The 25,746-nt window shown below is 52.6% G+C and overlaps 3 protein-coding genes across 7 annotated transcripts; all 3 read right to left on the bottom strand.

Moving 5' to 3' along the window:
* Positions 1 to 820: 820 nt before the first annotated feature.
* On the bottom strand, positions 821 to 9,079 carry C1QB (complement C1q B chain). 2 transcript variants are annotated; one of them, XM_010364357.2, is made up of 3 exons: positions 8,759 to 9,079; positions 2,814 to 3,017; positions 821 to 1,645 (listed from the first exon to the last, which is right to left on the bottom strand). In XM_010364357.2, the coding sequence occupies exons 2-3, from the start codon at positions 2,998 to 3,000 to the stop codon at positions 1,071 to 1,073; spliced, it is 762 nt and encodes a 253-aa protein (XP_010362659.1). In that variant the 5' UTR covers positions 3,001 to 3,017; positions 8,759 to 9,079; the 3' UTR covers positions 821 to 1,070. The 2 variants fall into 2 exon arrangements, with proteins under 2 accessions (XP_010362659.1, XP_030769369.1); XM_030913509.1 differs by lacking the exon at positions 2,814 to 3,017 and having other exon boundaries at positions 8,759 to 8,912.
* A 4,857-nt stretch (positions 9,080 to 13,936) lies between these two features.
* Positions 13,937 to 18,418, bottom strand: C1QC (complement C1q C chain). Of its 2 annotated transcripts, XM_010364355.2 has the most exons (3): positions 18,298 to 18,418; positions 17,819 to 18,012; positions 13,937 to 14,821 (listed from the first exon to the last, which is right to left on the bottom strand). In XM_010364355.2, the coding sequence occupies exons 2-3, from the start codon at positions 17,997 to 17,999 to the stop codon at positions 14,265 to 14,267; spliced, it is 738 nt and encodes a 245-aa protein (XP_010362657.1). In that variant the 5' UTR covers positions 18,000 to 18,012; positions 18,298 to 18,418; the 3' UTR covers positions 13,937 to 14,264. The 2 variants fall into 2 exon arrangements, with proteins under 2 accessions (XP_010362657.1, XP_030768979.1); XM_030913119.1 differs by lacking the exon at positions 17,819 to 18,012 and having other exon boundaries at positions 18,298 to 18,390.
* Positions 18,419 to 22,387: 3,969 nt separating this feature from the next.
* C1QA (complement C1q A chain) lies at positions 22,388 to 25,502 on the bottom strand. Of its 3 annotated transcripts, none has more exons than XM_010364354.2 (3): positions 25,312 to 25,502; positions 24,233 to 24,402; positions 22,388 to 23,165 (listed from the first exon to the last, which is right to left on the bottom strand). In XM_010364354.2, the coding sequence occupies exons 2-3, from the start codon at positions 24,393 to 24,395 to the stop codon at positions 22,591 to 22,593; spliced, it is 738 nt and encodes a 245-aa protein (XP_010362656.1). In that variant the 5' UTR covers positions 24,396 to 24,402; positions 25,312 to 25,502; the 3' UTR covers positions 22,388 to 22,590. The 3 variants fall into 3 exon arrangements, with proteins under 3 accessions (XP_010362656.1, XP_030768978.1, XP_030768976.1); XM_030913118.1 differs by lacking the exon at positions 25,312 to 25,502 and adding an exon at positions 25,154 to 25,247; XM_030913116.1 differs by lacking the exon at positions 25,312 to 25,502 and adding an exon at positions 24,852 to 24,873.
* Between the last annotated feature and the right edge of the window lie 244 nt (positions 25,503 to 25,746).

Genomic DNA, 25,746 nt, shown 5'->3' with positions numbered 1-25,746 from the left:
CTCTGTGCTGACTCAGAGATGAGCAGGGTGTGGAGCTACAGCCTAGCTGGGGAGACAGGGTGAGGAGCCAGATGCTGGCTGTGCATGCTCCTGGGTTACAGCAGGCCAGAAGAGTGAACATGCGAGAGCTAGGGTGTTCCTGCTTCAGGGAGGAGGTGTGGCTTGAATGAGGATGGTTAGAAGGTCACATTGGAAGGCTTCTAGGCAGGGGAACAGTGCAAGGAAGAGCACTGAGGGGGACTTGTTTAGAAGACAGAAAGGCCCAGTAGAGTGAGGCTGGAAGGCCAGGTTCATGGGCTGGGACTGTATCTGGTGGGCAGTGGGGAGCCACTGAAGGTTTTTGAGCAGGGGAGTGACATTTGCTCTAACTGGATGGCTGAGCTTGTGCTAGGCTGGGAAGACACTGGGAGGAAGGGCATGTGGGGAGAATAAAAAGGAAAAGGTTTCTGCTCCAAGGTCAGTTAAAGCCTTGGAGGAGGACCCCTTGATCGTTGGTGGGGGTAAGGGGAAGGGACAAGCACAGAGCCCCTCTAGGGGCTGGCCTAGACATGTTGCCTTTAAAAGAGGTCTCAGGCCATCAGTGGGCAGGCCTTCCCTTGAATCCTAGCCCTGCTGTGAGATTGTGGATAATCCCTTCATCCCTTCTGATCCTCAGTTTGCTCTTCCGTAAGCTGGGCACGATGCACCCTCTCTCCCAGGAGGAGTGTGCAGATTAATGAGAGAATCAGGAAAAAGTGTAGGCTACTGCTGGGAGCATAGTTGGTGTTGGACCCCTGCCTCCCACTGTGTGGCTGGCACAGAACAGCACACGGACAGAGACTTCATTCATTCATGGTTCATTCATTCATGTAACCAACACTTCTGAGCATGGCACTTCTGGTGTGCCAGGTGCTTGGACACAGAGTTGAATTACACCACTGTCCCTTGGCCTTGAAGAGTTTATTTACTCATTCACTCAGCAACATTCACCAAGCCCCACTGTGTGCATTGGCTGGGCAAGGGGTGGTGTTGGGGGTAGAGTGAGCGTTGCTGGAAGGGGGAGCTGAGGTGGGTGTGAAGCAGCCCACAGGTCAGGCCTCCACATCTGGAAAGAGCAGGAACCCGGAGAAGATGCTGTTGGCACCTTCCAAGCCCAGGAGTGAGTTCTTGTCGGTGGCCTGCAGGAAGACGTTCTCCCCCTGCTCCAGCTTGAGGACCATGCCGCCGGTGGTGACCTGGAAGGTGTTGTGGGCGTAGTCGCAGAAGGTGACCACCTTCTGTGGGCGCTCCCGGCCACGCATGAGCTTCACACACAGGTTCCCTCGAGAGCTGGCATGGTAGGTGAAGTAGTAGAGGCCGGGCACCTTGCAGGTGAACTTGCCACTGCGGGGCTCGTAGTTGTTGTTCATGTTGGTGATCACGTGGTCGAAGCGGATGGTTTGGTCCCGGCGCAGGGGGGTGTTGATGGTTCTTGTGGCAGAGAAGGCGATTTTCTGGGTGGCCTTGTAGTCTCCCGATTCACCTTTGGGGCCTGGGGCTCCAGGGGCCCCTGGGCCACCTTTAGGGCCCATGGGGCCCTTGGGGCCGACTTTTCCTGGATTCCCAGGAATCCCTGGGTCTCCCTTCTCTCCGAACTCACCATGGTCTCCAGCCAGCCCTGGAAGCCCTGGAAAAGCAGAGACCAAAGAAATGAGATCATTGAGACCAAAAGGAGGCCTGCGCTGGGACATTGGGCAGGACCCCGCCTCTCTCTCAGCCTCAGCCTCCCTTCTGTAAAACAAAGGAGGCAGTGTCAGACAGGGGCTCTGGGCCTCCCTCCAGCCCAGCTTCCTGAGCCTGTGATATGCTTGACCTTCATGGGAGCTGCTATCCGTGGGGAAGAGAACGGCTCCTTGCTAAGGAAGGTGCTAGGCCGGCCCTCCTCCCCAGCTTGTGTGGGGGTCCTTGTTCAGGCTAGAGCAGAGATAATGAGTGCTGTCCCCCTCTATCCCTCACCCCTGGCAGACATCCCTAATCAACCATGACCTTCACTCTTGCTGCTCCTGGAAATGGACTTTAGACTCCTTCTCACTGCACCTCCAAGCAGCCACTACCCCTTGGTTTGGCACAACACAAGATAAAACCAATTTTCCAGTAGAGTGGCAGAGAATAGGGCCTGAGAAGATGGGATCTGGGGACAGAGAGATGTGCTTCGCGTGTCGCATCTGCCGTTAGTAGTGGTGTCACCTTGACTGAGTCACATTTCCTGAGGCTCAGCCTCCTCATCTGTCAAATGGGGATGAAGGTATTTTGTGGGATTGTGAGGATTACATGAGATTAAGTGAGGAGAGTGACTGGCACAGAGGGTTGCTCTATAACCATGGGTTAAATGAATGAATAAGCCAAATTTTACAGAGGGGTTTTCACAGTGGGGAGTCTCATCTGAACCCCATGATAACCCCACAAAAGTATCATTGCCCCCATCTTACAGGTGAGGAAGTAGTAATTCAGAGAGGAGAAGTCACTTGCCCAGGAGGTAAGTTTAAACACAGAACTCTGTGGCCACAGCGGCACCCTCTCTCCACCTGAATTTAATGTAAGAGACCTGTGGTCTGGTCTTAGCCTCAACATTTACTGGGCTACCTTGAGTAAGTCAGTAGCCTTTCTAAATGCTTGCTTTCCTGTCTGTAAAATGGGAATTAGAATTCCCTCCTTGCAAAGTTACTGCAAGAGTTAAGCAAGCTGTTGGATTTGCCAGTGCTTCTGCAGTCTCAAAGACAGGCAACTGTGACTTGGGAGGCAGAAGACGGGAAACTTGGTCAGTATTACCAATGTGCCTCTAAATCCCATGGTACCTTTCTCTCCTTTTATCCCTGGGGTCCCAGGTTGGCCATCGGAGCCAGGTGTCCCAGGGATACCCGGGGTGCCAGGGATGGCTGGGGGCCCAGTGCAGCTGCCCTGGGCCCAGGAGACGTCGAGCAGACCGAGGAGTAGGAGCAACGTCAGTACTGGGATGCTGCCCCACAGGATCTTCATCATCATACTGTGTCAGATGTCTCCTGTGGAGGAGAACCCAATGTGAGAGCCTACCACCATGGTGATCCTATCATCCATCCTTCTATCCATCCATCCATCCATCCATCCATCCATCCATCCATCTCTCTATCCTTCCATCCCTGCATCCATTCATCCATCCATCCATCCCTCTGCCCATCCCTGCATCCACCCATCCATCCTCCATCCATCTATCCATCCATCCATCCATCCATCCATCCATCCATCCATCCATCCATCCATCTCTCTATCCCTCCATCCCTGCATCCATCTGTCCATTCATCCATCCAACCATCCATCCATCCCTCCCTCCATTCCGCTGTCCATCCATCCATCCCTCCATCCTTCCATCCCTGCATCCCTCTGTCCATCCATTCATCCATCCTTCTGCCCCTGTATCCCTCCATCCCTCTGTCCATCTATCCATCCATTCATTCATCCATCCATCCTTCTATTCCTCCATCTGTCCCTCCATCCATCCATTCCTCCATCCACATGTTCACTGATTGTCCCCTATCTACCAGACCCTGTGAAGGTGCTGGGGACTCAGTGAAGAACAAGACAGATACGGTCCCTGCCCTCATGGTCTTGTGCCCCTAGTGGGGACAGATATAAACAGGTAGATATAAACAGGTCAGCATGCAAGTAAATAGAAATAGCGATAGACTGTGATTGGTGCTCTGAAAGAAAGGGAAGGATGCTGGGAGGCAGAGTAACTGGGCTGGAGGTAGGAGGTAATGGATTTTGTGAGGAAAGTCCTCCCACCAGGGAAGTCTTCTCCAAGGGGAAGCCACTCTTGGAAGTGATGATTAGGCTGAGACCTGAAGGTCCAGAAAAGTGGGGGCAAGAATGTTCCAGGAGGACAGAAAAGTATGGAGATGGCCCAGTGGTAGGACAGAGGTTGGGATGTTGAGGATCATCAGGAGGCCAGTATGGCAGAGGGGAGCGAGGGTTCAAGTGACAGGAATCAAGACTAGAGAGGCAACTAGGCTACTGTGAGTTTGAGGGTCTTATTCCCCCAAAGCTCTTATTCAGTAGAGCTTCTGAATTCAGGGTATGATGCTGCTTATGGAGAGGCCACCTTGCATGCTGAGAGCATCCCTGCATCTACTGTGATTCCTACACCAAAGAGGACACTGAGGCTCAGGGAGGCCAAGTCACTTGCTCAAAGTCATACAGGAAGGAATGAAGCCGATGTCCCTGCCAGCATACCAGGCTGTTTCTGCTGGTGGAATATTCTCAGAGCTGTGACTCTGGCAAGAGGGCAGTGATGGCCCCTTTTTAATCCCAAAGAACTAAGAAGAAGCTGGTGGGCTGTCTCAAACTGGTCAGCATGGCCAGTGTTCCACGCCGTTAACTCTCAGGACAGAGCGGACTTAAAGTTCATCTAGTTTAAACCTTAGCCTATATATTTTTAATTGAGGCAACATTCCTACAACATAAAATTAACCAATTTAAAGCAAGCATTTGAGTAGTGTTGAACACATTCACTTCCATCTAGTTCCAAGAACTTTCATCACCCCAAAATAAAACTCTATGCCCATTAAGCAGTTTCTTCTCAATCCTCCTTCCCCCAGCCCCTGACAACCACGAATCTGCTTTCTGTCCCTATGAATTTACCTATTCCTATTATTTCATATAAATGGAATTATACAACATGTGACCTTTTGTGTCTGCCTTATTTCATTTAGTGTAATGTTTTCAAGGTTCATCCATGTTGTAGCATGTATCAGTACTTCATTCATTTTTATAGCTGAATAATACTCCATTGTATGGATATGTGTGATATTGCAAAGTATTTATTTGGTCTTCTACCTCTTTCCTGGCAGACAACTCCTAAAATCCGTAAAATTTCCAAAGTGATGTCTTTTTGTATGCTAATGGTTGATTGATGGCTGCCAGCCCCTAGGTAGCTTCAGGATGGGGCTGGTCACCAGGGAGACCAAGGCAGGCTTAGAGGGCCTACCCTCAGCCCCACCTCCCAACCTTTGGGGAGGGGAGTGGGGCTGAAGGTTAAGTTGATTACCAATGGTCAATGGTTTAATCAATCATGCCTACATAATAAAGCCTCCATAAAAATCCCAAAGAACTAGGTTTAGAGAGCTTCCAAATAGCCGAACACGAGGAGGTTCCTGGGGACGGCGTGCCCAGGGACCTGGGCATGACAGTGGCACACCCCTTCCCTCATACCTCACCCTGGGCATCTCCTCATCTATTTCCTTCATAGCATTCTTTATAATAAACTGCTAACCGTGTTTCCCTGAGTTCTGCGGGGCACTCTAGCAAAGAAACCAAACCCAAGGAGAGGGTTGTGAGAACCCCAACTTGAAGCTGATTGGTCAGAAGTTCTGGGATCCTGGACTTGCAACTGGTGTCTGAGGGGGAGCAGTCTTGTGGGACTGAGCTTTCAGCCTGTGGAGACTGATGCTATTTCTAGACAGTATCAGAACTGAGTGGAAAGACAGCCAGCAGATTTGATTGCTTGCTGATGTGTGGGGAGAAACCCCCCACATTTGGTCACAGAAGTCTTCTGGGTTGACTGTTGTGGTGTGAGAGCAGAGGAAAATACAGTCTGTGTCTTTCCACTTACTGACTGTACTACAATTTGGTTTTTGGATTTTTGGGTTTTTTTGAGATGGGATCTCACTGTGTTGCCCAGGCTGGTCTCGAACTCTGGAGCTCAAGCAATCCTCCTGCCTCAGCCTCCTGAGTAGCTGGGATTACAGGCGTGCACCATCTCGCTTGACTATTTGTTTATCCACTCATCATTGGTGGACATTTGGAAAGTGTCCACCTTTTGGCTATTGTGAAGAGTGCTGCTATGAACATTTGCGAACAAGGATTTGAGTATCTGTTTGTAATTCTTTGGGGTTTATACCTAGAAGAGGAATTACCACTTATGGCAATTCCATGTTTACGTTCCTGAGGACCCGTCAGCCTATTCTTAAGTTTCCTCAATGACACCTCTGCCAAGGTTCCCGTGTGGTGCCTCATCGCACTCCCCTGCTGTGCACACGTTGTGTTCACTCAGTCCTAAGAATTAATCACAACTCTAGCTGCACATCACATTATTTCCTTGGAAGAGTCAAGCTGAACTTTCTCAGCAGAGTGTGAGGAAATGACCTCTCTGCCAAGGGCTCTTCCATCCACGGTTTGCACCATTTCAGTGATGGGCAGCTCATTACCTCTTGAGGCAGCCCATTCCACCTTTGCCCAGATCCAAATATTTTTCATCATTCAAGGCTTGGGTCAAAGCCTTCTTCCTCCAGGAAACCTTTCCTCAGAGGCTGAACTGTATACTCTCTTAAAACGGGGGAGCAAAGTGGTCTCTGCCCACCTCCCAGAGTGGCCAAAGGGACCCAGGCGAGACCCCGGATGGGAAAGAGTCACAAAGCCCTGAACCCCAAGCTCTCGTTGGGACTTGTGGCTGCTACTGCTGCTGCTGCTGTTCTCAGGTCCTCACAACACCCTGGGAAAGTGGATTGTGGTGAATTTCCCATCTTGCAGATGAGGAAACTGAGGATCAGAACTTAGAAAACAACCTACCCCAAATCACCGAGCAAATTATTTAACAGCAGGGTTGTGGCCAAACCCCTACCCTCTCTGCCTCATGCTGGTTGTACCAGCCCGAGTCTGGCATGTGGAGGGCTCCCTGGGACCAGAAAAAGCCAGCTGATATTTGGCTCCTATGCTCAGCAAATCAGCCCCTCAGCCAGGTCCTGATCAATTTCTTGATCAAAGCCCTGAGTTATGCCAGACTCTGTGCACCAAGGAAAGGAAGCTGTAAAGATGAGTGTAGCCAGGGTCTGCTGGTGTCAGCTTCAGGTTCTGTCAGGCTCTATGCTCTGAAGAGAGGGTGGCTCAGGGGCATGGTCCTGCTTATCCCCGAACAAGCATCAGCTCTCACTCTTGCTCTTCTAAAGGTTTTACAATTTGACAACTTTAATAAGTTGGGTACTTATGGGCCAGGCTGTGAGCCAGCTGGTTTACATGCCATTATTTCATGTAATCTGATGCTCAGCCCCTGAGAACGCACTCTTGCTTTCTCATTTTACAGATAAGGAAACGGGATCAGAGAGGGCAAGCACCTTGATAAAAGTCACACAGCTCCTGTGTGGCTGGGAGTCAAACCCACATCCACTAGATCTTAAAACTCAATGTTATGTTAAGAGGTCACTGTACCTGGTGGCTAAAACATAAACTTCGAGGCCAGACAGCCTGATAAAAGGACTAACGCATGGGAATGCTAAGAGTAGTGGTAGGCACATGGTCAGTGTTCGGTGAAGGTGGCTTTTTACCACCACGATGCTTGCGGCTCTTGTCAGGCAGCACACATTCACCTGGTGGTGGGAGCCTAGAGTGTCATAAGGAAAGCAACACTCAGCATTCACGTAAGGTCTCTACTGCTTCTTAGCTAAGGGACTTGGGAAATCACTCCTCTCTGGCCACAGTTTACCCTCCTATAAAGTGGGGATAATGCTACTCTATCCCTCATAGGCTATGTGCGAGGACATGAGTTACAGCTTCCGACAGATCCTGGCATGTTGGAAATGCTTAATGAATGTTAGCTATTTTATTATTATCACTGTCATCCAAGAATTCCTGAGTGGTTGAACAAAAGGGAAGATGGTTGGCGAAGTAAAAAATGACAATCCCTTTGAAAGACTGGGCTTAGACGGAGGGGCTCTGTCAGCTGGAGGCAGCCAGGGGTGAAGAGCTGCGACCAGCTGGTGGGGGGAAGGGTGGGGAGCAGGGTACTGACAGGACTTGGGCTTCTTGGGGAAGCCAGGGGCGGGGGAAGTGGGAAAGTGCTGGTTCTAGTCCATTTCAAAAGCCACCGAGTTTCAGGCTTGGGTTAGGGCTTACAACTCACCAGGTTTAACTGCCTCCTGCCTATGCCAGCCCATGATCTAATATTACCAGCCTGGTTTCTCCTGTCTTCCCCCCAGGCTCTGACCTTTCCATCTCCTTCGGTCCCCGCAGTCCCTTTTCCCAGCGTGGAGTCAGGCCCACTTGACTTTAAAGCCCTATCTGCTACCGGCTGCATAACCTCAGGCAAGTGCCTTAACCTCTCTGAGTCTCTTGGCAACGCTGATTTCAACCTGACAGGGCTGCCGGAAGATGACAGGAGAAGGAGCTTAGAAGAAATAAGGTCCCCCCGCCCCATGCAGTGCCACATCCCACTCCCTTACTGCACAAACATTGCGCTCACTCAGTACTAGCTGAGAACTCATCGTAACTCTATGTGCATGCCCCCTTATTTATTTGGAAGAGTCAAGCTGAGTTTTCTTGGCAGAGTATGAGGAGATAAGCAAGGTGTTGGGGAAATGCTGGGCTGGGCAGGAGCGACTGGGTTCTAATCCCACTCCTGCCTCTGGTTTACTGATAAATTTTGAGCCAGGGCATGCACTAAGCTTTTGCAAGCTTGATCTCCTGTAGGGCACAGCAGCCCTGAGAGGTTCTGTTCTCCACAGGGGGGCCGGGCTGAGAGAGGTTAGGTGACTTGCCCAAGATGACCAACGCATAAGATGCAGAGCCGGACTCAGCTCAAGTCTCTGTGATGCCAAAGCCCTTATGTGCCAGGCTCCCACTTTAGACGGCCTGCCCATCCGCTGGGCCCTGGGTAGCAGCAGACTCCCCAGCTCACCCCAGAGAGCTGGATCCCATAGGTCTGGGATTGGGCCCAGCGACCTGCACTGTTAAACAGCCCTGCCAGCCTCCCCCAGGAGCCAAGCCCCATCCTCACCTGGGAAGCCGGTGTCCTGTGATGCTGCTGGGGTGAGCAGCAGTGGGACCAGGAGCCGGGAGCCTGCTGCCCTTGGTCCGAAGCAGAAGTTCCCTTCCCCAGAGGAGGGAAGGGCTTTCCCCTGATGGTCCCCTCCCATGGCCCAGCAGGCTGGCCCCTTTCCCGTCCCCCCACTGTCCCCCCACCCTGCTGCCCTCAGGCAGTTTCAGGTCCCATTTCTGCAACCCACCGGATTTACTGTAAGTGAGATGGGTGAGTGGCAAGTTTGGCTTTGCCAACTCAGCATCTGTGGGGAGAACACGCCGTCCTGGGGGAACGTCCGAAGCTCACCCTCCCAGGCTCTCTGACCTCGTGATCTTCTTCTTCACTGGGCAGGGGTGTTCCTCAGTGAGCATCATGTGGCTGGCCCAGTGCCTGAGCGCTAGCTTAGAGTCAGAGACTTTGATTCCCATCTCGGCTCTGCCACTTGCCAGCTTACATGTTCTCAGTCAAGGGAGCCCCAAGGGAGCCCCCATTTTCTCTGCTATAGGATGGGACCATAATCATACCTGCTCTACAGATACAGATCTCACAGGCCACTGGGAGGATAATGGAGGAAATGATGGGGGAGGAACTGTCCGGGGGTAAACTGTAAAGGGCTGTGCACATGTTCATTGTTAATATCACTTCATGTCCCAGGCTTCCCCTTTCTGGGCTCATCTCTTCTGCTTCCTCCCCATTCTGTGCCCCTGCTCTTTCCCTGTTCTCAGAAAATAATCTCATAATGAATTTTAAATGTGTTCATTATTTATTGATACCCCTCCCTCTGCTTCCAGCAGGGCTTGAAGCTGATGACAGTAATAGGCCCAGGCAGGAGCCTGTTGCTTCTTCTCAATCCTGGAATCACGCCAAGTTAGGGCGGGAGAGGGGCTGAGGTCACTCGGCTTGTCCTCCTCATTTTATATACGGGGAAACTGAGGCTCAGTTTCCCCTCAGGGAGAGCCATCATTTAATGAATATTTAGTGTTCACCTCCATGTGCTAGGCACTGAAGAGAGAGCTCTTAGCAAATCAGCCATGGTCCCTGTCCCCATGGGGCCCCCCTACAGGGGGGAGACCTGTATTAAACATGGAATGACATGAGGCTTCATTGCTTCTGTGATAAATGTCACAGAAAGAGTGACTGCTGGGGCCGACGCCTCATGGAAGTGGCAGATACAGGCCTGGAAGCCGCATCCCTGGTACTAGGATATCAGTCTCTCCCTGTGGCTGCCTCTCCGACGCCATGATGACCGGCAAGCACCAGGAGCTGGAGGGCCCTCTTGACAACTGTGCTTGGAGATGGAAATTCACTGGGCTTGTGGGTGTGGCTTGGTGGAAATTAAATGTTAACTGCGATGGGTGAACAGGAGGGAAAGATAAGTTTGACAAAACCAAAAGGTCTCTGAGCTCAGTCAACTATAGTCCCAAAAGGACCCAGGCTAGGGTGAAAAGAAGCAGTTTCTGCGCAAAGGGAGAAACGAGTTAGTAGGTTGCAAGTTGAGGAGTTCTGAGCGTTCCCAAAGCCAAGTGGTCCTGGGCCTCTAATTCTCTCTCTCTCTTTTTTTTTTTTTCCCTTGAGATGGAGTCTCAGTCTATTGCTCAGACTGGAGTGCAGTGGTGTGATCTCAGCTCACTGGAGCCTCTGCCTCCCGAGTTCAAGCAATTCTCCTGTCTCAGCCTCCCAAGTAGCTGGGACTACAGGTGCATGCCACCACGCCCAGCTAATTTTTGTATTTTTTTAAGTAGAGACAGGGTTTCACCATGTTGGTCAGGCTGGTCTCAAACTCCTGACCTCGAGTGATCTGCCTGCCTCGGCCTACCAAAGTGTTGAGATTATAGGCGTGAGCCACTGTGCCCAGCCTCTGGGCGTCTAATTCTTAGGTGGCTAATGGCAATGGGAAAAGATGGATGTGAATTTGGGGTAGAAGCAGTGAGGCTAAGAACAGGAAGCAGCAGAGGTGGGTTAGGAGCATGGACTTGGGCAGTTTGAATCCCAGCTCTGTGTCTTGCTAACTACGTGGCCTCAGGAATGTTTGCTGGCCTTGGTTTCCTCGTGTAGAAATGGGAGGCATGAACTCCTATCTCCTGGGGCTGTTTTGGGGGCCAGCGAGGTCACCCTGCCATGTCCAGGGCCAGCTGAATGCCCAGCCCTTGGTGGGCGCCCACTGCAAACATGGGAACGGTATTACTTATATGAAGAGAAGATGGAATTCTTGGAAGCCAGGAGCAAAGAAGCCAGGCCTGGATTAAGAGGAGGCCTGGACTTGGGGATCAGGAGCTGAGAGGCCCACTGATGGGAGCCAGCTGGTCTCTGTACCCACAAAATTTTGGATTTGCATCTCTGATTGAGAGTGGAAAATCCCTGATCTCTGCAAAGAGTAGAAAAGGAAACCTACAGCCCTCACCTTCCTGTGGTTGGAAAGGGGTTCCTTGCAGCTTGGGGTGTCTTGTCCTGGCTCCTGCCCCATGTCCACCCCTCCTTGCCTGCCCCACTAAAAACTCTCCCCCGCCTCCTCTCGGCAAAGCAGACAAGCTGGCATTTTCAAAGGCTTGCCTCCCCTGACGAAGAGCGAACAACAAGGAAACAATTATGGAAAATAAAAATGGCACAAAAATTGTCATTTCCAAAGTACAGGTTTCTGATCTGACACTGTGACCTACATAAACGGTGTATTGATTTTTTAAACAAAAGAGAAATGAGAAGAAAGACGTATCACTTACGGCTTCGCCCGGCAGGCGGCTCAGAGGTTGGTGGCGGAGAACAGTGGATGCCATGGCCGTGGCCTTCATGCCATCCCCGCCAGGGGCACTGGACTCAGTGAACCGCCGGGGTTCCTCCGCCCCTGCCTGCTGCTCTCGCTCTGTGTATTTCTGTATGTGTATGCGTGTGTATATGTGTGCATGTATATGTATGTATGTGTATGTATGCGTGTATGCATCTGTGTGTATATCTGTGTGTACATGTGCATGAGTGTCTATGTGTGTATGTGTGTCTCTGTGTGTGTCTGTGAATGCGTGTGGATGTGTGGATGTCTATGTGTGGATGTCTGTGTGTGTGTCAATGTGTGTGCATGTATACGCATGTGTGTACATATGTGCATGTATATGCGTATACATGTATGTGTGTTTCTGTGTGTATGCATATATCTATGTGTTGTGCGGATACTGTATGCATGTATATGTGTGTATGTGTACGTATGTGTATGTGTGTGTATGTGTATACATGTGTGTACGTGTATATCTGTGTGTATAGGTATATTTTTATATGTGTATATGTGTGGATGTCTGTGCATGTGTCTGTGTATATATGTGTATAAATGTGTGTATGTGTATGCATATATGTGTGTATGTCTGTGCATGTGCCTATATATGTGTATGTATGTGCGTACATATGTGTGCATGTATGCATATGTGTGTGTGATTTGTATGTGTATGTATGTGTTTGTGTGTATGTGTTTGTATGCGTATATGTGTATGTATGTATGTATGTGTTTGTATGGTGTGTGTGTGTATGCATATGTGTGTATGTCTGTACATGTGTCTTTATATGCATGTGTATATATTCATATATGTGTGTGTGCATGTATGTGTGTGTCTTTCTCTCCCTCCTTCCCATCTTACACACTTTTCATGCTCCTGTCATGTGCCAGGTGTGTATGGAAGGGGCCCTCCCCCATGATTCTCACAGTCTAGAGGGGAGGCAGATCTGTAAGCGACTAAGTGCACAAAAGCTAGTTGGTTGGCTGTGTGCATCAGATTCCCCTGCAAACCGCCAACTCATTTACAGCCTGGTCTTCCCCAGACCTTTATGAAACAGCCTGGAGTTGAGAAATCTGGTTTTGCTTGTTTTATTTTGTTTTAAGTAAGTCTTTAGGTTAATTTTATTCACCACCTGATTTGGGAACCTGGGCTCTAAGGAGTCATGAATTTGTGCCCAAATTTGTGGAGGGCACTGTGGGGACCCAAGAGGTAAATCGGAGAAGGCTTCATGGAGGAGGTGATGTTTGTGTTGACTCCTGACAGTTGAGTGAATATTATCCAGGTGGATGGATGATTTGCATGAGTGGGAGGGACTTCATGGGCAAAGGCAGGGAGTTGTGACACAGCCCCTTTCCCAAACAGAGGAGCCAAAGTGAACAGAGGTGGTTGTAGAACTCAGCTTGAGCCACTGCTCTTCACAGCCCACGCCTCAGTTGGCTGGTGCTTCCATGACTCCATGGGGCTTTGTGGAACCAAGGTGTGATCACAGCCAGGACAGGCCAGGTTCTCCCAGGCTAGAGTAAGCCTCGAGTCTGACTGGGTGCTGAGAATTGGACCAGGAGTCTGCAGAGGAAAGTTAGACTTTTGATCTTTTTGTAGCTGAAACATCAAATTGTGGGCTTCCATCATCCTCCAAGAAGGACCATGGTGGCTGGGTCCAACCACCAACCACCTTACACTCCAAACTTGAAGGCTGGTGGGCAGCAGTGGCTTTAGATCTCCTGGGAGTCCCAGAGTCTGTGAGTTATTTGGGGCAAGTCAGACATCTGGGCGGCCAATTCTCTCTCTCTCTCCCCCTCATGCCCATCTCAGAGCATGATTATGAATATTAAATGAGTTAATATGTATAAAGTGCTTAGAGTAATGACTGGCATACACTAAGTGCTCAGTAAATATTAGTTATTATGATTTCATTCATTCATTCATTTACTCTGCTTTTAGTTATTCACTTACCCACTTATGCATTCATTCATTCACACCAATTTCTTATTCACTCAGCACAGATTCATTGCACACCTTGTCTTTGTCTGTACTGGGCTTACCCAAGCCCAGTTCCCTCCCATGGTAAATGCTCCTGAAGTTCAGCACAGGCCTGGGAAGTCAAACTGATTCCCATTTACCTGTGAGCTTGGATACCTTTAATAATGGCAGTGCCTCTCCCACCAAAAAAAAAAGTGAGAGTGGATGACCCCTTGGGGACCTCTGGCAGCGTGTAACCACACTTAGAACATCTCTCTCCCACCAGGCCAAATGGTGCTGAGTGCCCCAACACTGGCAGCCAAGCTTTCCTGAGCACCAACCAGATGCCTTGAGCCCAGAGCCCATGGACTGCTATGGCTGATGCAAAGTCAAAGATCCAAAGTTCAAGGAATCAGCAATGAGGAATCTGAGCCAGGCATATGCACTGATTTCATGATTTATTTATATATCTCCCTACCCCTTCCAATACTTGGAAAAAAAAAAAAAAAAAAAAAAGAATGGCAGTACCAGAAGGTATTGGTTACGTGTCACAGGAACCACACAAGCAGTGACTCCTAAAGAAGTTCAGAGGAAGGAGAGAACCCACGTGGTGGGGTGGATTGGGGGTGGGTGGGCCAGGGTGGGCTCCCTAGAGGAGGAGTCCATCCGGCAGGGAGAATGGTCTAGGCAAGGATGCAGACTGGCCGGTAAGGTGAGTCCATGCAGGAAGCTGAGGGAGGTGGATGGCTCGAGCCCATCTGCCCGCCCTAGTCGGGGAAGAGCAGGAAGCCGGAGAAGACGCTGTCGGAGCCCTGGATGCCCACCATGTTGTAGTAGTCATTGACACCCAGCCACACCTCCTCGCCCACCTGCAACCTCAGCAGCACACCGCCCGAGTTGACCTGATTGGCTTGGGACGTGTGGCCACAGAAAGTGACCACCTTGACGCCGCCGCGGTACAGCAGCACGCACAGGTTGGCTGTATGCGACGCGTGGTAGACAAAGTAGTAGAGGCCGGGGACTTTGCAGGTGAACTTGCCAGTGCTCGTGTCATAATCTCCCTGCGGGTTGGTAAGGACCGCATTGAATCTGATCAGGCTGTTGGGTGCAGGGGGCTGGTGGGTCTGCCGAGTGACCGTGAACACTGACTGGTACTTCTGCTTGTATCTGCCCTCCTCGCCTGGCTCTCCAGGGATGCCCATGGGGCCAGGCACCCCTGGCATCCCAGGGGGTCCCATGGGGCCATTTTTCCCAGGATGGCCAGGTGTGCCGGGTTCTCCCTTCTGCCCTTTGGGTCCTCGGGTCCCGGGAATGGCTGGGATTCCTGGAGATGGAAAAGGCAGAGAGAAAGGGTAGGGTGGGAGACAGGGAGGAGGGACCCTGAGGGTGTCTTCCAGGGAACACAGCGCTGGCGTTTGGTCTCTAGAATCTCATTCCCACAGATGGGCTGTCTCCCAAGGAGCAGGGTGCAGGGAGTCAGGCTTTGGCTGGAGGGAGAGAGAGTCTGGTTCAAGTCCTGCTTCTCCACCGACCCGCCCTCTGACCTTGTCTAAGGCACTTCCCTGTCTCTTGGCCTCAGTTTCCACATTTGTGATGGAGCAAGTAGGGAGCTCAGAGCTGGGTGGGATCTCAGATGCCATGAATGTCAGCCCACGGACAGATGGCATGTGGCCACAGGTATCTTGTTTGGCCTGCACAATGTTTTTTAAAATTTTTAACCGGAGCCCAACATGAACAAATTCAGAACTCATTTGAAATTGAAATTCTCAGAGCTCCTTGACAAAAAAATCAGAAGGTTGGTCAGAGGCAGCTTAAGTTTCAGGCTCTGTCCACTTGCATCAGCCCCTTCAAGACCTTTTGCCTAAGTTTGTATTTCTAAATTTTCTCAACTTTTTTATTTTGAAATAATTATAGAGACAAAGAAAGTTGAAAAAAACCCCAAAAGAACAGGGACTCTTCACCCAGTTTTCCTCAGTGACACAACTTGCATAACTAAAGTATAATGTCAAAACCAGGAAGTTGACAGAGCTTATGTAGACCTCACCAGTTTTATATACACTTTGTGTGTGTGTGTGTGGTTCCAATATAATTTTGTCATGTGTGAATTTTTGTGACCACTCTCCCCTCTGCAATCAAGCGTATCTGTCAGTTTGTATTATTTTTCACAAAGAGGACTCTCAACATTTTATAAGCTTCAGAGTCCCACAAAACCTATATCCACTCCTGAGATGGACTCCCCAGGTTAGCACATGGGAACCACTGGATGGAGCCAAATTGAAGCCGCCCCACTACAGGGCCTGCTCTCTCCAGCTCACCCCAGCCCCACTCAGCCCACGTCAGCCCCCATGACAGCTGGCCTGGTTCAACTTCCCTCATGTTACCGATGAGGAAACCGAGTCAGAGACTTGCCCAAGGCCATGCAGCCAGTTTGAGGTGCAATCAGGTCTCTAACTGAAGTCTAGAGAATCCCAGGGTCTCACTCTCTTCCAGCCCCAATGATCTGAGCCTCTGTGAGATTCTTCTCCCCTTATCTAAATCATACCCATCTTTAAAGGTCTGACTCCAGTTTCCTCTTCCAGGAAGCCCTCCTTGACCATCCCCGTCAGCCCTGATGTTTCCTTCCCTCCTCTGACTTCCATCGGGCTGGGTGTCTGTGCAGACCCATTTATGACAGATCCTCCATGACTTATGAACTTGTTAGGCCTCAGCATTAGGAGTGTGGGGTCAGGACCCAGCCGACCTGGCCTTCCCACCTGTGACCCTGGGAGGGTGACCTCCCTCCCTGAGCCTGTGTTTGCTCAGTTGAGATACGGGCCTAATAGAAGAGGGAGTCCCTGAAAGGGTGGAGTGGGAGAAGGCACAGTGCCAGGCACACCGTAGGAGGCGTGCTCTGGAGTGTCTGGTCCTCGTGAAGGCTCCAGGGATGCTGAGCAGAGCAGCGTCTCATCCTTCGTGATGTCTTCAAACCACCAATTGAGAGGGGGCCAGGAAACAGCAATAGAGAGGGGGCTTGAGAGGCAGCCGAGGGCAGTGGTGGAGAATGTGGACTTGGGAGCTGGACAGGATCCCACTGTGTGACTTTGGACAAGTTGCTCAATCTCTCTGAACCCCAGCTTTGACATTTGCAAAATGAGGGTCAATCACTTCTTCAAGGGATTGTGGCCTCGGTTTTATCATTCCTAAAACTGAGACCACACCTGGGACTTGGGGGCTCAATCACTGGTGGCCATCAGCTACCCTGGGCAGGGAGATGGCCAGAGACAGCTGTGCAGTACAAGCTCCTGGAAAATGGCAGACCTGGAGACCTCACTGAGCTCACCCTAAGCTCACCCTGAATTGGAGAATTCCTTCTGGAAAGTTGGTGTCATTCCATCTATCCAGGAGGGAAGATGATGGTGGGACCACTCCTAAGGACATTCCTCTCAGCTGGCCTCCCTCCCTTCCACCGCGTCTGTCACTCCATCACCTCTGCTCGGTGTCACCCCAGGCCGGCTCCAGGCAGGCCCAGCATCCCAGACATGCCAAGCTCACTCACAGACAAGGCACTCACACTCCCCAGGGCTCCAGCCCCAGCCCCAGTCACCCATTCATAGCCTCAGCCCCCTTCTCTTATGCCAAGGATTGACTGTGGACCTCCAACAGAAGTTTCTCTGGCTGCAATTCTGACCTCTCGCTCCCCACCCCTCCAACTATCCAGAATCCTAAGGAGGGAGGTGAGCACAGATCTCTGATAAAACCAATGATACAATAGCCTACACCTGTATAGACTTCCCAGGTGCTCAGGGCTGTTTTATATTTAAGTTAACTTAATCCTCACAGCAACCCTGTGAAGCAGGTGCTACCGTCTCCTCGTTTTACAGATGAGGAAACTGAGGCACTGCGAGGTTAAGAAACTTGTGCGGGTTCACATAGACGGGATCAGTGGGGCTGGGATTTGAACCCTGGCATTGGATATATTCACTGTGTGGGCCCCAGCTTCCCCAGGTGCCCATGTTGCAGGGCAAGCAGACTTTCCCTGCACCGTGTCCTGTGAGCCTCCTGGCCACCTTTGGGGCAGGCACTCATTCCCTCCTTATAATTCAGTGAGGAGGAGGAGGAGCATGGAGGTGCGCCAGGCCCAAGGTCACCTCTGGGGGGGCCTGAAGCCTGGGCTCTGAGGATAGAGGAGCCAGACCCACCGTGAGAGTCCAACTCTGCCCTGGGGCAGACGTGGCAGCAAGGGAAAGCACTTCCTGCTGTCCCCCACCCCCTGGTCAGCCCCAGACAGACACTCTGATCCCTGCCCCAGACCCAAACCCCTAAACCAGGCCAGCAGACTCACCTGGCTCCCCCTTGGGCCCCGGCAGTCCATCATGCCCATCCTTCCCTGGTGCCCCGGGCAGGCCGGGCATCCCTGGGATCCCGTAGCAGCCTGTGTTGGCTTGGCCCCTGAGGGGCAGCAGCAGCAGGAGCAGCAGCAGCTTCAGCCCAAGGTGGGGCAGGGAGCTGGGCCCCATGTCCATCCCGGAGAAGGAACTGGGAGGGAGAGAGCTGAGCTGTCCCCGCCAGCCCCTCACCTGCCCCCAACCCTCTCATTCCCCAGGACCCGTTCCTCCTCAACCCTCAGGAGCTCGCTTTCCTGCCTCCCCCAGGAGCCTCACCATGGATGGATGGTGAGGCCTCTTCTTCAGCCCAGGCCCCGGGGCCCAGGCTTCCTTCCCCTCACACACCAAGTTACCCCTGGCACCACGTTTCAGGAAGGTGGCAGAAGGTAGGGGAAATGGCCATCTGCCCATACCTGGGCAGGGGTCCGGGCCTCACCTGTGGGTGGACGGTTTCTGGCCTGGTCACAGAGATGTCCTCAGATCTGCTTCCCCTCTCCCAGACAAGAGGACACGGTGTCAGAGTGGTCAGAGCAAGGATTGCCCAAAGCAGGGCTGGGCCCCCTCCCTTCTCGTGCCCTCCCCCAATCCCACATCCCCTTTCCCAGAATTTTCCCTGACTTGACACTTTTTTTGGTTGCTGAGCCAGACTGACCACAGCAATACCCCTGCCCACATCCCCCACCGGCAGTCAGTGTCCGAAATGAGGAACCGTCCCCTGCCCCAGCAACTGGTTGAGGGCGTGTGTGTGTGGGTGTGTGTGTGTAAACACAAGCCCCCAGGGCACAGACGTCCCCTAGCGTCAGGTTCATCCCATCTAATGACCAGTGTTAGCATTTGCTGTGCCTGAGACTCAGTTTTCCCAGAATCCCTAGGAGGAAGTTATTATCCCCCTTTACAGATGAGGAAACTGAGGCTCAGGAGGACGAACGCCATTGGCCAAAGTCACACACTCAGTGGTCTCTTGGGGCCCAAAGCCTTGCTCTGACCCCTCTGCTCAAGCTGCCCCCAGAAACAAGCCTCACATGCACTTGTCAAGTTGCAAGCCTTGTTCTAGAAACTTCCATGTGCCCCATCCCAGTGGCCACACTTGGAGGTGGACCCCCCGGATGGACCCGCTTTGGCGGCAGGCAGCTGTTATGGTGCACGGGCTGCCCCAGCGACAGAGTCAGGACCCTGGCTTCTCCTTCCAACCCTGTCACTCCATGGACCAGATGGCTTCAGCAAATCACAGGTCCCTCTGGCCTCCCTTCTGTCTACTGGGGGGGCCTCGGCTTTCAGTATTGGTGCCTCTTCCTTTGCTGGGGGCTCCTGGTCTTCCCTGATGGTTCCATCTTCCCTGCTAGCACCACCCTCCTTGCCTGCATCCTGGGCATGCCCTGCCTCTGGGCTTGGAGCCCACATGGCTTGTGAGGGGCTCCCCATCAGGACCAGGCCAGCAGAGCTGAGAGGCCCTTTCCCCTCTCCCTCTTCTCCTCACATGAGATTCTAGGGATGAAGGGGCTGTCAGGCAGTAGCAGGGCTTCAGCCTCGACCCCATACCTAACACCTGTGTCCATTGGTTCCACCTCTGTAACATGGGGACTTCTGACAGCTCCAGGCCAGTGGCTGGGATTCGGTGCACAACACACGTGCGATGCCTTGTCCGGTGCCAGGCATGGGCAGGTGTTCAGAGCTCTGCCCCTGCCTCGCTGAAGAACCCTCAGGGTCTCAGTCTCCCCTTCTGTGTCTCCACCCTGTGCCATGGGGCTGCAGAGTGTGGGGTGAGTTAAGGGGCATGAACGCACTTGGCCCTAGGAGTCCCTGGTGGGTGGAAGCCTGGGATGAGAAGAAATGATGGACACATGCATTAAGGGGCTGGGGGCCACCCAGCCTGACGGCACTGGGCTCCTCTCTTCCCTCTTCACCTCCTCTGCGCCTGGGTCTGGCTTGTCCAGCAGGTGGCAGCCTCGGCCCACACTCAGCCCTCCCGTGCCCCGCCCACTTGGCTCCACTCTGGGCTGCTGAGTTCATGCCCCTCCTGGAGGGGCCAGAGATTTTGCATCGGTGTAGTGGGTGGATGGTGGGGTATGTGTAGGATTTAGGGTAAGGGGGTGGCCGGGCACTCCCTGCACATCCCATTTATCTAGTTTGGCCTCTACTGCCGCTGAGGGGCCTCCACCCCTGGCATTTTCTTTGCATGCCCTAACCCTGTGGGGTCAGGCAGCCGTGGTTCAGCCCCAGGACCCTTCCCCTTTCTGGCTGTGTGTCCTTGGGTGGATGTCCGCTTTCTCTGAGCCTCAGTGTCCACATCGATTCTGCTGGGATTAAATATCTCAATGGCTGTGGAATGCCCAGCACATAGGTGCCCGAAGACCTGTCTCTTTTCCTGGCGCTGGTTAAACAGTGTGTGTTCTGAGTGGGTGAGGCGGGGGGAGAGCAGGGCCGAGCTGACTCCAGAAGGGAGCTGAGGGGCTACCCTGAGGCTGTGGATGGAGGGTTCTCCCTGTCCCTGGGCCCCCCTCACTTCTTCCCGACCCCCAAAGGCTGTCGGCAGAGCAGGGACAGTCCCAGGAGAGGGCCTTGTATTTTAGAGGTGGGTACTCAGGTTGTGCACTTGAGGACCACGAGGCCATTTGTGTGTCAAGTAGTGGATGGGAGGGGCAGCCCCTGTATTTCTGAGGCTGGCCCTGTGAGAGTTTGTGTGTGTGTGTAGGGAGGTCCGTGTGGGTAAGAACACAGGCGTTCTGAGGCTCATGCACGCTGGAGTGAGGAGGATGCGTGTCCCCGGGTGTCAGGAGTGTGTCTGGGACACCTGCGGAAGACAGACAGAACATGCGATGGTTCATGGATGTTACTTGTATGTCTGAGGCAGGGGCTGTGTGGTGTGATGGCTCGTGCCTCCCTGAGTGTGTCTGTGGGTATGAAAGGCGTAACTCGTGTGTGTGTGTGTATGTGTGTGTGCAGCACAAAGATAAACCCAGCTTCCTTTGAGAGACTGCATAGGGCATTGGACATTTTCAGATCTGAACTCCTGGCCTCCTTATTTCTCCCACGTTCGAGGGACAGGATGGGATTTGCTGCTTTGTAGTAGCTTCCAGAGAGACAAGTAGGGGCCTGGAATGCACTGAGTCAAGACTCTCCCAGCCCCCAGCCTGGGCGGAATGTCCAGCAGGCAGCAGAGGCAGCAGCCCCGGTCTCCACACCTGCCAGGTAGAAGCTCAGGGCTGGACTTAGGAAACCTGGCTTCAGGAGGCACTGCTGAGTGCCTTGGGCCAATTGCTTCGGCTCTCTGATTCCTGCCCCTGCCTTCCCAATACAGGGTTGGAAAAGCACCTGTGTAATGCATCAAGTGCTCCATAGAAGCCGGGGAGGCTGGTGAGGGTAGTGGTTAAACACAGGCTTGGGCATCAGTAACACTTGGGTTCAAATCTCAGCTCCTTGCCATCCCCCAACTTTTTTTTTTTTTTTTTTTTTGAGAGATGGAGTCTTGCTCTGTCACCCAGGCTGGAGTGCAATGGCATGATCTCAGCTCACTGTAACTTCTGCCTCCCTGATTCAAGCAATTGTCCTGCCTCAGCTTCCCAAGTAGCTGTGCCACTACAGGTGTGCGCCACCATGCCCAGCTAATTTTTGTATTTTTAGTAGAGATGGGGTTTCACCATATGTTGGCCAGCCTGGTCTCGAACTCCTGACCTCAAGTGATCTGCTCGCCTTGGCCTCCCAAAGTGTTGGGATTACAGGTGTGAGCCACCGTGACTGGCCCCCAGATCCTCCCCTTAGATGCTGATTTGCTGATTGATGCCTACTCCTTGCAGCCTCAGTTTCATCATCTGTAATGTAGGGCCATCATACCATACCCAGAGCTTGGTCATAAAGATTAAATAAAATATAATAATAGCAAAACTTGCATAGTCCTGACTATAAACCGAGCACTGCTCTACAATTTTCATATATTAAGTTATTTAATCCTCCCAATGACCCTTTGAGGTAGGCGCTATCATCAGTTCCACTTTCCTCAGATAAGGAAACTGAGATCTCAGAGCTCGGTTAACATGCACATGATTAGACATCTAATAAGTGGTGGCATCAGGATTCAAACCTGGGTAGATGAGGCTGCTAGGACCTGCTAAACACATCATGTGAAATACTAAGAATGGGCTGGGCATGGTGGCACATACCTCTAATCCCAGCACTTTGGGAGGCCGAGGCTGGCAGATCACTTGAGGTCAGGAGTTCGAGACCAGCCTGGCCAACATGGTGAAACTCCTTCTCTACTAAAAATACAGAAAATTCACCGGGCATGGTGGCAGGTGCCTGTAATCCCAGTTACTTGGGAGGCTGGGGCAGGAGAGTCGCCTGAACCAGGGAGGCGGAGGTTGCAGTGACCAAAGACCACGCCATTGCACTCCAGCCTGGGTGACAAGAGTGAAACTCCATCTCAAAAAATAATAATAAAAATACTAAGGACAGGCCTGCCTCTTAAACACTGGATCGTTATCATTCTTAGGCCTCCCTCTCAATGCCCCAAGTAGCAACCAAAGCGCAAGTTCGGCAGACACAGATACAGATGTTTATTCCAGAAAGAGTTCTAAGAAATGAGCTTCTTAGAGCATGTGTCATGGGGGCAGCCAGTCCTGGGGCTCTCGGAGCCAGGCCCCTCCCTTCAGCAGTTGAAACAACAGTGCCCCCATTTTACAGAGCAGAGCATGGAAGCCAGAGAGGTGGGTGGGGGAGGGGATCCTTCCCTGGCTCAGGTGGACGGGAAGATGAGGAAGCCGCTGAAGACGCTGTCAGCCTCAAGACCATGGTAAATGTTACCCTTTCTGGGGTCTTTTTCGACCCAGACCTGGTCACCCCGCTGCAGCTGAAGCACCATGCCCCCTGACACCACCTGGAAGAGCCCCTTGTTGGTGGTGTCACAGAAGCCCAGGGAGCGTCTGACCTGGCCCCTTGAGGAGGAGACAATGGACAGGCAGATTTCCCGCTCGGACACCACCTGGAAGGTGAAGTAGTAGTAGCCGGGTACAGTACAGACGAATCGGCCCGAATGGTTCTGGTACGGCTGTTCCTGGTTGGTGATGACCATGTCGAAGATGACCACGTTGCCCCCCATCGGTGGGTTCCTCCGAATGGCCGAGAAGGCCGGCCGTGGCTGGTCCTTGATGTTTCCTGGGTTGCCCTTGATACCTTTAATTCCTGGGATGCCGCGGTCCCCGAGGGGGCCACTGGGCCCTGGGTAGCCCACCTTGCCAGGGTTTCCAGAGGGCCCAGGTTCCCCCTGGTCCCCTTTAAGGCCTTGGATGCCTGTTCTGATGCCAGGGGCCCCTGTGGGGAGAAATACCAGATTGGGAGTCAGAATCCAATGCCTACCAGTCCTCAGGGAGAGAGCTGGACCCCTTGAGTCTATGGGATAAAAGGCAAGGAAGCACCTGGGCCTTCAGGACATCGATTCTGACTAGCTGTGTGACTCTGGACAAGTGTCTCAACCTCTCTGTGCCTCCACTCCATCTGTAAAGTGGAGAGAAGTGTGAACAGGCACTTGGGAAAGTGTCAGGTTCTGGGAAATGCATGGCGCTCTGGCTGCTCTGCTGTGCTCCTGCCCGAGGCTGAGGACTCCATACCCCTCTGGGGGGCACTGACCTTGACTTCTTCAGGTTCGGGGACCACATGTAGGATACCCGGATGCAAATTATTGCAAATGTCTATGTGATCCTTCTGGTCTGCTTTGGACTAAGAGGCCTAGGGGGATTCCACGAGACTCCCTTTCCGCTTTGGTCAGGACCTTCTCCCTTTTCCGTCACCCCTGGCCTTTCTTCTAGAATGTGAGAGTTTCTGAAGCCTAAAGGGGCTGGGGAGGGGGAAGCAGGGACAGTGTTGGGGGTGCTGGAAGGAAGTGAAGGGTCAGTTGCAGTTATTTGATCCCTCTCTCTGTGCCAGGCAGCGTTATTTCTCAATTTTACAGATGAGGCCACATAGGCTCAAAGAGGGCCGATAACTTGCTTGAGGTCACACAGCAAGGCAGTGGCTCCTGAGTCTAAACTCTGGGTCCTCGTTTTTCTGTTAAGAGAACCGTGAGCAAGCACTCAGCATTGCTGCCAGAACTTCCACATTCTCTGCTCAAAGGGAGCAAAGGGAGTCATTCTCCAGAGGAGGAAGGTGAAGCCGAAGAAAGAGGCCCCAGGCAGTAAAGAGGGAGTGGAGAGGCCTGAGGACATGGCCCAGGGAGAAGGCTAGGCCTCCCTTAGCCCCTGGGGCCAAGTGCAAACCGGAGAGGATTCATGGGACATTGGGGTCAGACGGACTCCTGATTCTCAGTGCCACCCCAAGCCTTCGCCCTGGAGGCCAGGCCAGGCCAATGTCCAAGGGGCTAGGTCCTGAGGGAGAGTGCTTACCAGGCTCCCCTTGCTCGCCCTTGAGGCCTGGCCGCCCTGGTCTGCCGGGTCTTCCTGCCGCCCCGTTCTTCCCGTCTGGTGCTCGGCACACGTCCTCGGTCACCATAGAGGCCAGGGATATGGCCAGCACACAGACCACCAGCCATCCCTGGGGGCCTTCCATGTTGCCCCTGTGGAGACACAGGAGGGCCTGGACAGGCTGGACATCACACTCACACCCAGCTCACACCCTTGAGTCCCATGCACACAATGATATATGCACAGCCCTCCCCCAGTGTACAAGCACCCTCAGGGGCTCTCAATGTCCACTCTCAATCCAGCGCCAGGGACCCCACACATATACACAGAACCACAAACTCACACACATCCACACATGTAACCAAGCACACCCACATCATCATGCACTCACACAAACACAGTCTCTCATACATGCACCTACAAAACACAGTAGGCAAAGTCTGAAATCCACTAAACCCTCCTAGACCCACAACTGATACCCAAATAGACTCTGTCCCTCACTCACACAGACACACACATTCATACACTCCCACAGGTGATCGATTTCATTGAACAAATGTGTATTGAGCGCCTGCTCCTTGTTTAATTAACACTGGCTCACCCAGATGGCGGAGCTGTGCATATGCACAGGAATTCACAAACGCTCAACACGACACCTGCTCACTCTTCTGCATGCTCTGCGCCTTTCAGTATCCACCTGAGCACGGGAGACTGGCTGCCCCCACAGTCCCCTCTGCTGGGTCCCACTGCCAGCTCTAGCACCCCAGGCTTTTCCTGGTTTCTTATGTGTTGGGGGGCCAGGACCCAGGAACCCTGGTCTTACCCTTCAGTTGCTGGGTCTAACTCATCGCCTTTCACCCTCCCTCAAGCCCCGGCTCAAGGAGTTAAGTTCCCTCCACTCACCCATTCTGGGTTCCCGATCAGCACTGCACTCCCATCCCTGTCCTAGAATCAGCCACAGTTATTTCCCTCCCTCCCTGCCTCAGTTGCCCAGCCTACTGGGCCAACTCCCCTGGGTCCCGGAACTCCGCAGCCCCCTTCCTCTGGGACTCTGGCCTCACCTGCCTCCCGTTGTCAACTCCAACTGGATGCTCCTGCCCTCTGCCCAGGGACCCTGTGGGCTGCCCAGCAGGAGTGGCGCCAGGCTGTGGCCAAGTTTCACATCCCTTCCCACTTCCCCTTCTCCAGACCTGCCCCCCTGAACTTCCCCAGGGGCCAGAAGCTCACCAGGGACATTTTGAGCAGACTTCAGCAAGACATTGGATGTCTTGCCCCAGCAACAGCTGGTGTGGGGGTGGGGGCAGTGAGGCCAGTGCCTGTGAGGACATGGGGTGGAGGCCGTGCAGGATGACGCTCTGAGAACCAGAGAAGCACAGAACACCAGAGCGGAAGGAATCTTTTAAAAAATCTGTCCCTTGTAGGACTTTTCATGATTATGAAAGTGACACGCAATTCATTGCCAAAAGCTTGGAAAATACAAAGAAGAAAGAACAGTG

The sequence above is a fragment of the Rhinopithecus roxellana genome, chromosome 12 (genome assembly GCF_007565055.1).
Source record: "Rhinopithecus roxellana isolate Shanxi Qingling chromosome 12, ASM756505v1, whole genome shotgun sequence".
Classification (NCBI taxonomy): Eukaryota; Metazoa; Chordata; class Mammalia; order Primates; family Cercopithecidae; genus Rhinopithecus; species Rhinopithecus roxellana.
The sequence above is the reverse complement of the archived record's forward strand: the minus strand, read 5'-3'. Positions and strand labels throughout refer to the sequence as shown.